The 8,532-nt window shown below is 39.5% G+C and overlaps 1 protein-coding gene across 3 annotated transcripts; it reads left to right on the top strand.

Moving 5' to 3' along the window:
- The first annotated feature begins 2,579 nt into the window (after positions 1-2,579).
- Positions 2,580-7,588, top strand: LOC105165307 (type I inositol polyphosphate 5-phosphatase 4). Of its 3 annotated transcripts, none has more exons than XM_020694459.2 (14): positions 2,580-3,261; positions 3,375-3,462; positions 3,817-3,885; positions 4,047-4,137; positions 4,241-4,345; positions 4,443-5,067; positions 5,158-5,351; positions 5,544-5,652; positions 5,771-5,919; positions 6,037-6,339; positions 6,448-6,522; positions 6,644-6,706; positions 6,790-6,883; positions 6,976-7,588. In XM_020694459.2, the coding sequence occupies exons 1-10, from the start codon at positions 3,232-3,234 to the stop codon at positions 6,260-6,262; spliced, it is 1,686 nt and encodes a 561-aa protein (XP_020550118.1). In that variant the 5' UTR covers positions 2,580-3,231; the 3' UTR covers positions 6,263-6,339; positions 6,448-6,522; positions 6,644-6,706; positions 6,790-6,883; positions 6,976-7,588. The 3 variants fall into 3 exon arrangements, with proteins under 3 accessions (XP_020550118.1, XP_088738115.1, XP_020550117.1); XM_088881989.1 differs by lacking the exon at positions 6,644-6,706 and having other exon boundaries at positions 6,976-7,066; positions 7,215-7,588; XM_020694458.2 differs by lacking the exon at positions 6,644-6,706.
- Positions 7,589-8,532: the final 944 nt, after the last annotated feature.

Genomic DNA, 8,532 nt, shown 5'->3' on the forward strand with positions numbered 1-8,532 from the left:
CTAAGTAGGGTTCCCTCAAATGAGCTCTCTTCCGAGGAGGCACAACAATTTTGCTCCGTGCAAGACCTATTTGTAATATATACATATCTTTGTAATTGAACATTCTCTTGCAGAAAAATAAAGTCCTACACCGGAGTAGTCACAAAAGACACCTGTTAAGCCCTCCTCAGTGGAGGCAGCTTCATAAAAAGCCTTGCTCCGTACGGGCATGAAGTAAGCTTCTCTTTTTCTCAACATGCTTATACTACTAACATTCTTTATAGGAGTTCAAAAAGAGAGAGAGAGAGAGAGAGAGAGAGATCAAAAGCTCCCCCTTCGGGACTCACCTCTAAAGATATCTATTCTAATAAGTGTCGAAATCTCCACCTATTACAGTGGAGGGCTCCTGATGTGCTTAAAAATAAGCTATCCAAAGAGGCTTAAGCGGCCAAAAAAGAAGATAGAAACGGACGGCTTATGGTACCCTCCGGGAGGCCTAGGACATCCCACGCCCATAATGTTCCCAAGAGGCTAAGGATAGCACAACCCACAGTCTAACTAGGTAGGCCCAAACAACCTAAGTAGCCTAAGAAGCCCAGGAAGAAGGAAAGAGACCCAGGACATCCCCCGACTCGGATCATGGTTAAAACTCAACAAAACATTCGGCCCAAAAGGCCCACACACGTGGCAACCCACACACCACTGTGGCATCCAGTTGGCCCAAGTGTCAATAGCCACCTCGGACCACGTCAGCTCAAAGAGTCCCACATGAGTAAGGAGAGACTCCCTGGCGGCTAGGTTCATTGCAGGCAAGGGATCTCCCAAGTTGAAAAAGACTCTTACTAAAGCACTTCAAGCTACGAATAAGAGTGATTTATCCCTTATCCCAACCAACTTCTGCATGATTTTTCGGGAGTGGAATAGACCCCTGCAGACGGGGTCTCACGAGGCGCCTTCTGCAAAGCGCATCGTGTGGCTAGTAGTCCGCTGACTATTTCCGTCAATCTCAACACACACTCCCGCTCGACACTAAAGCAGCACTCCGACAGGAATCACAATACGAAAGCAATAACGCAACGACAGCAATTCGAACGCACGATTTCAGAAAGTGGATTGCATTAAACTGAAAAGTGTGAATACAATTATCAACGATGCTAGAGCAAGGGGATCGCCTTGAGGGGGACTCTAACACGTCACTAAGCCAAGCTTCTTATACTCATTCCCCCCTATAATAGGCTTAAAAAAATAAATCCTATTAAAAGCACTAGATATTAAAATAGCTGAAAAATGCACCTCAGGAGGCGTAACGTCCCCCTGAGCAATCTCAACAACAGAAAGCAAATAACAAAGCAGTAAAAGACCAACACCTAGGACTCTAAGACTGCGGATGTCCAGCGTCTGTCAGTGAAGGTTGATTGGTCGGCCATGTAGAACGGTTGGGTAGCCAAAATGCACGTCAAGGGTGCCGAGTGTGCGAGCGGCCCTTGACACGGGGGCACTTCCTCTATAAGTACAGGTTTGGTCCCTTCATGAGGTAGACACCTCTCTTACTCTCTAAATTATCTCTTAAGTTCTTTCTAAGTATATTATCACGTGCTCTTGCACTTTTTACCAACTTTATTCACCATATCTTGATTTTTACTTCAATTTGCTTACTTTTTTGCTTTATATTATCTTGAATCCAATACTAATTTGGACGTCGGAGTATAAACGCCTTTTCTTGTAGGTCCCCTTTTCAGGATTTGCATTCGCTTCGACCCAAGTTTTGAACAATAGTCAATATTCATTGAACCCATGGCTTTTTGCACGCATCAGTCTCAAAAAGACACCTCCTAAGGAAAAGAGGTCTTCGAGGTTATAAGCCACGCAAACTCCTCATTTGCAATGAATATGGGGTGCTTGTGTACATTATCAGTGTAATTACAAAATATACTTTATTATTTGAAAAATTACAATATCTCATCCCTTAAATAAAATAATTAGTTACTTAAATCACCTCAAGAAGACCTTAGATTCTATGTAAATTTAAGTGCTTGTTCTTGAATAAAGGATATTCCCAAAGCACAAGAAAGTAGCATTAACCCATGAATTATGATCCTAAGTCTTTGTTCCAAATGGAATAATCCCAAACAAAAGTCCTTAAATTGGGAGTTACTGCCCCAACACACTAATCTGCTTTGACCCCAAAACAACCTCTAAATTCCTTAGATTAGACAAAGAATATGCATATTAGTGCATTCCCAGACACAAAATCATTCTTTTCTTTATTCTAAAAAGTTTGATGCAACATGAGATGGAATGCAAATATATATTAGAAAATTCAGTTCGTGGATGCATAGGGTTGTCTTAGCTGTATTTACCATAGTTTGCTGCCCTTGTAAGAGGACAGAAAAGTGGAATTGAGGAAGAAGGAAAGGAAAGGTAACTCAAAAACTCTCCAAAACCTTTCTTTTGCCTCTTCAGACTGTTGTTTTTTGGGGTGGGGTGGGGTGGGGGGGTAGCATCTGGATATGGATTAAGCCTTCATTTGCTGACCGCGGGCAGTCTTGAATTGAAACCAATGGAGAATGAGGGTGGGGGGCCCGGCGACTTGGGGTGGGTGGGGGTTCTCCTGTTGGAACAGTAAGCGAAATTTACAGTGCCATTGCCACCCATAATTTGAGTCAGGGCCCCTTGGTTTTGAGCCAAAAAACCTCGAGAATTACACACACAACCACTCACATATTGTGTGTTTGTTGTATGTGTGTGAGAGAGAGAGGAAGAGTATTTTTCTTGTTTTCTTTTCCCTTTCTTTTGCTGCACTTTATACACTTCAAAATTCAATACTTCGCTCTGTACTCAAAGGAGGTGTTTTCAGAAGAGAACACACTATCTTCCTCCTCCAGAACCCCCTATCAAACGCCCATATCTCTACATTGTCTCTCATCGATCTTTACATTCTTGATTCTCCCCTTTCTGCATTCAGACTCTGATTATCTTGCTGTTCCTCTTCCTTTCTTGAATCTTTTTCTTGTATTCTGCGAACTTCTCGAGTCTAGCAAGATTTTCCATCTGGGATTCTTAGAATTTGGCTTGGCCTGGTGTATCTTTAAATCTTATTCTTTTGTCAGCATGAATTCCTGAATTTTTTCCCATTAATATTTGTCTTGGAGAGGGGAAAAAAAGAATTTGTTCAAGAAAAGGAAGAAACTTTTGATCTTGGCTTAATTCCGAAGAGTCCAGAAAGTTGTTTATATATGAAGTGGTGAAACAATGAGAGATGAAAATACAAAGAAAAGCAAGGTTGGTTCATTCAAGAAAATAGAAAAGAATCGCATTAATGTGATTCTGTGAATTCTGCTGCTTCTTTGAATTGTTGCTCTCGTACTATCTGAATTTTCTGTTTCTTGATGTAGCTTTCATGGCCTAAGACACTAGTCAAGAAATGGTTCAACCTCCAGACAAAAGCTGGGGATTTTCATGCTGATGATATCGTTTATGAAGGTAATTTGGTCCTCAAAAAAAGCGAAGCTAATTTGTTATTCTGAGGAGAATTGAATCTTTTGAGTCTTGTCGATAATTTTTAAATTGAAACTGAGTTTTCCTAACTTATTCAGTCGGAATCAGTGTCTACCACTTTTATCTTTCATGGAGACATTTGGATTGCAAAGATTTTGCGCTCTTCAATTTGCTGAGATTTCACTCTTCTTCTTAATCATGTCTCTAGAAAAGTTTCCATAGATTTCAATTTTCTTCATGGAAGGAAATTGTCTTTTGTTGTTCTCTGTTGTGCAATGTTGTTTTCTGCTGTAACAGTTAATGCCACAGCTTTAAACACTTGTTTTTTTGGCTTTTCAGGTAGTGATGAAGAATGGAGGAAAAAATTCTCAGAGGTGGAGGCATGCACCATCAAGACAAGCAAGACAGGTAAGGATCAGACAACTGGTTTTTCTTCTGGACCACAATACTGTTATTAGTCATTATTTCCAACAGAAGCTCCAGAAACATTATCTGTTTTGTTTATCTTTATCCAATCATCTACAATATAGTCCAGCCCTGTTGCTTATTTTGCTCAATTGGATTGACAGAGAAATCAAACAGGCGAAAGTCAGACCGTGTCGTCCGACAACATAAGTTTGAACTTGATGCATCCCAAATTACAGATGTGCACAACTATAGGTGTGTGCTTTTCTTTTTTCCAATTCATAAACTCACTAATCTTTAACAAGTCACTTGGAAAAGCAAGTATTTACTTTATACACTCTTTATTCCAATGGAACAGGATCTTTGTGGCAACATGGAATGTGGCTGGAAAGTCCCCACCAAGTTTCTTAAGTCTGGAAGACTGGCTCCACACCTCACCTCCTGCCGATCTTTATGTTCTCGGGTGAGTTAATTAGTTTTCAATTGCGTGTTCTACCCTTCTATTGACTGGTATTGAGATACTGATTAATGGGAATTAATTCCCTGTATCATTTTTTCAGATTTCAAGAAATTGTTCCTCTAAATGCTGGTAATGTTTTGGGCACAGAAGATAATGGCCCTGCTCGGAAATGGCAAGCACTTATTCGGAGAACTCTTAACAGTCTTCCGGGAAGTAGCGGTAGTTGTCCTTTACCTTCTCTGATTCCTGCTGCAACTTATGAACTGGGTGATGACTTTGAGGGTTCGAATAGAGAAAAGGACTCTTCTTTCTTCTACCGCCGCTCTTTTCAGTCAATCAACCGCAGCATGAGAATGATGCCAAGTGGCATTTCTATGCCACAGCCTACACTTGATCGCCGATTCAGTGTCTGTGATCGGATAATGTATGGGCATAGACCGAGTGATTATTATGATCTGAATGGGAGGTGTGGTTGTTCCTCTGATGATGACGACGGGCCAAGTGATTCACCTTATACTAACTACTCAGCTTTCTCTTATGATGGACCTGTCTGTATTGAGGAGAGGGACAGACACCCAGGGCAATCAAGGTATTGTTTGGTTGCAAGCAAACAGATGGTTGGACTATTTCTCACTGTATGGATAAAGAGTGATTTGAGAGAGGCAGTTCGCAATCTGAAGGTATCCTGTGTTGGAAGAGGGTTGATGGGTTATCTTGGAAACAAGGTATAAATTTTGTTTCTTTGAACTCATAATTCCAGAGCAACTTGTCTAGATCACCAGAAAGTGGCAATCTTATGGCATCAAGTTTTCCAGGGTTCAATTTCAATAAGCATGTCTTTGCACCAAACAAGCTTCTGCTTCGTTTGTAGTCATTTGACCTCTGGAGAGAAGGACGGTGACGAGCTGCGAAGGAACTCTGATGTCATGGAAATTTTGAGGAAAACAAGATTCCCACAAGTCCATGCAATGGGAGATGAGAACTCCCCTCAAACAATTCTTGATCATGAGTATATTCATCATCCCTATATAGCTGCTCTCTTTAAGCATTTGGTTTGGATTTCCATTTATGTTATGTTAGTGGTTCCATCATCCCAAATTTGTTAGGCCATTTCGTTTTCACAAAGGATGACGTGCAAGAAGTTTCTTTCCAGTATAGGAACTTCTGATTCTAATAATTCTTGTTTTGTGTTTACTTCCAGTCGAATCATATGGCTTGGGGACTTGAACTACAGAATCGCCCTTGCCTACCGATGTGCAAAGGCTCTTGTAGAGATGCGCAACTGGAGAGCTTTGTTAGAAAACGACCAGGCAAGCGAATGAATTTCACCATGGGAGCTTCATTTTTATTTTCAGATTAATTGGACTTTAACCATTCCAATGCGTAATCAATCTACATTATTGATTTCCTTTTTCCCCTCTAAAACAGCTCCGGATAGAGCAGAGACATGGGCGTGTTTTTGCAGGATGGAACGAAGGAAGAATATATTTCCCTCCTACATACAAGTACTCAAATAATTCAGACAGATACACCGGCGAGAATACGCACCCAAAAGAGAAACGAAGAACACCCGCATGGTAACTTGAATTTCTATCCAACCAAAATTAACTTTCTGGTGCTATCATATAAAAGGTGGGGGAAATTCCATGTTCTAGTCACCCATCTTTTCTGATTCCATGTATTTGTTGATGAAGGTGTGACCGTATACTGTGGCGGGGTCCTGGTCTAAGACAACTATCATATGTTCGTGGAGAGTCTAAGTTTTCAGATCATAGACCAGTATACAGTATATTCCTAGCAGAAGTTGAGTCCATCAACTGCAGCCGCATCAAGAAAAGCATGAGTTATTCAAGCTCTCGGATTGAGGTTGAAGAGCTGTTGCCATACTCTCATGGCCATGGTCAGCTAAATTTTTTCTAAGGATCGTTGTATATAACCTCCCTGATGGCATTTTGGACCTTATGTTGCAAACATGAGTAACAGAAGCTGCTAAGCGAGTAGGTTATTTGAGTTCCGTCTCGATTCCTTAACTTGCTTCATTTTGTTGAAAAAGTTTAAGTATTTTCTAGTTCTTCTCATTGATAACTGGGATGTGATTTTTACAGGTAGGAGGCCCTGAAAGTCGATGGATTCTACAACTAATTCGTTTATTCAATCAGAATAATTCCTCGATAATTCAGGTCATCTGTGACATCCTTTGTTTTTCTGTAGAATCAATGTATGAAATGCCAGAATGATAAAATGAACTGATAAATCTTAATTCTGTTGGTTTGGTGTACGATATCCGATGAAATATCACAGCTCGAAGTAATTGTGGAAAACGACTACACATTTACATGGTTCTTTAAACACTCAAAAATAGAAGTAATCTCCATTAACTTTCTAACTCTTGCTCTCATTATAAGGCGTATTACATTCTCGTTTCACAACGGCTTATATTGTTGCAGATGAACTTCGGACAGAAAACGGCTTATATTGTTGCAGATGAACTTCAGACAAAAGATACAGACGTCAACATTCACCATATCAAGCAAACATATGGTAAATCACAAGCTTCTCTTCCCTTCTTTCCTTGCTTGTAATAATAAACTAATCTAATCATCTCTATATCTATGTTTCGACATTCTTAACAGCTTGTTGCAACTGTAAAGAAAAGCTACTTCGCCCTCGACCCAACATCCACCAAATTCTTTGATCAGTTATTTATTTATGGAGAATTTCGAGGTGAGTCAGAATCAATAATGAGGTGAAACATAATTTAGTAAAAATTATGATAAGGGTATTTCAATCTGTAGATAAACAAACGTTTGTACTACCCATTGTCATCAAACTTTTAACTTCACTCTGTCTGTGTTTGATGACTGTACTATAGTACTATGCTTTGACAAAAGACCTCTCTCACACAATTCAAAGGGAATATTAGTGCTTTTTGCGAAGAAAATCAGCTTTGTTTATCAAGGGGGAAAGAAAAGGAAAAGGGACATCAGTTGTGTTGAATCCAACGGCAAAGTGTTATCACGACATGTCTGGTTGAATCCAACGGCAAAGTATGTTATCACGACATGTCTGGATGATTCCAATTTCCACGTTTTGGAGAATCCCACAAAGCCTGTTTGACTGCAGACAGATGTGACTTTCGGATTTGTCTATATAATATTCAACACTTTAATTTTCTCTTCGATTGCGGTTGTATGGGGAAAAATCATATTTGACAGGAGCTAGTTTTTCCTTTTTCTGTTTCTTGAATCCATATTACTTAATTCTCTAAAGAATATTTACTTCAAAATGATTAGTCAGAATTAAACTAATACCGATAAGATGCAATTTACTCCATATGTAATATAATATTGAAAATAAATAAATTACTTCTATAAAAAAAAATATATTCACCTCATACTATATTATGTGGTCCACGCCCGTTTTCTTTATTTGTTTTATTTTTTATTTTTTTATTATAAAATATATTTATAAGCTTGCTTCATAACCTTCTGGTATGATTCAATCTAATGTTCAAATTCAACTAACAAGATCATCTAAATTTTTTTTTTAATTTGAATCAGGGCTATAAAATTTTAATTTAAAAATATATCTTAAATATACATAAAATAAAAATAACATATATATATATATAGAGAGAGAGAGAGAAAGTAAGTGTAGGGAGAGAGGGAGGCCATCGATGGAGGGGTCTTGGAGGAGGAAGGCCGGCGATGGGAGCAGGGAAAGGGGGAGGGTGGGCGATGACTGGCACGACTTGAAAGGGGGAGGAGGGCTGCAACTGGGAGGGAGTGGGGAAGAGGAAGGAGGGCGACAAGGGATGGAGCGGGTGGTGGCCCAGGCAACGGAGGGGGTTGGTGGCGCGGGTGATGGGGGTGGAGCTTGGAGGCCGCGACTAAGTGGCACTTGGAGGCCGCAACTGGGATGGAGCTTGGACGTGGTGGCGATGGCGATTGGGTTGGAGCGGCGATGGAGATGGGGTTGGGGGTGGGGGGTTGGGTTTTCTTTTTCTTTTTTAATTAAGAAAAAGTATATATTTAAAAACTATACTTTATATATAAAATAATATTTCGTTTTTAATAAATATTTATTATTTTATCAAATAATATTAGTATATTATATATAATATATTTATATAAAAATAATATTTTTATTCTTAAAAATTTTGCCCAGTCGCAGAAAGAGAGTGTATCATA

The sequence above is a fragment of the Sesamum indicum genome, linkage group LG6, assembly GCF_026168435.1.
Source record: "Sesamum indicum cultivar Baizhima isolate 11 linkage group LG6, ASM2616843v1, whole genome shotgun sequence".
Classification (NCBI taxonomy): Eukaryota; Viridiplantae; Streptophyta; class Magnoliopsida; order Lamiales; family Pedaliaceae; genus Sesamum; species Sesamum indicum.

Coding starts and splice junctions, on each gene's coding strand:
- LOC105165307 (XM_020694459.2), top strand. CDS start 3,232: ATGAGAGATGAAAATACAAAGAAAAGCAAG. Junction 5,653..5,770: donor CTTTGTTAGAAAACGACCAG/GCAAGCGAATGA, acceptor CCTCTAAAACAG/CTCCGGATAGAGCAGAGACA. Junction 5,920..6,036: donor AAACGAAGAACACCCGCATG/GTAACTTGAATT, acceptor TTGTTGATGAAG/GTGTGACCGTATACTGTGGC.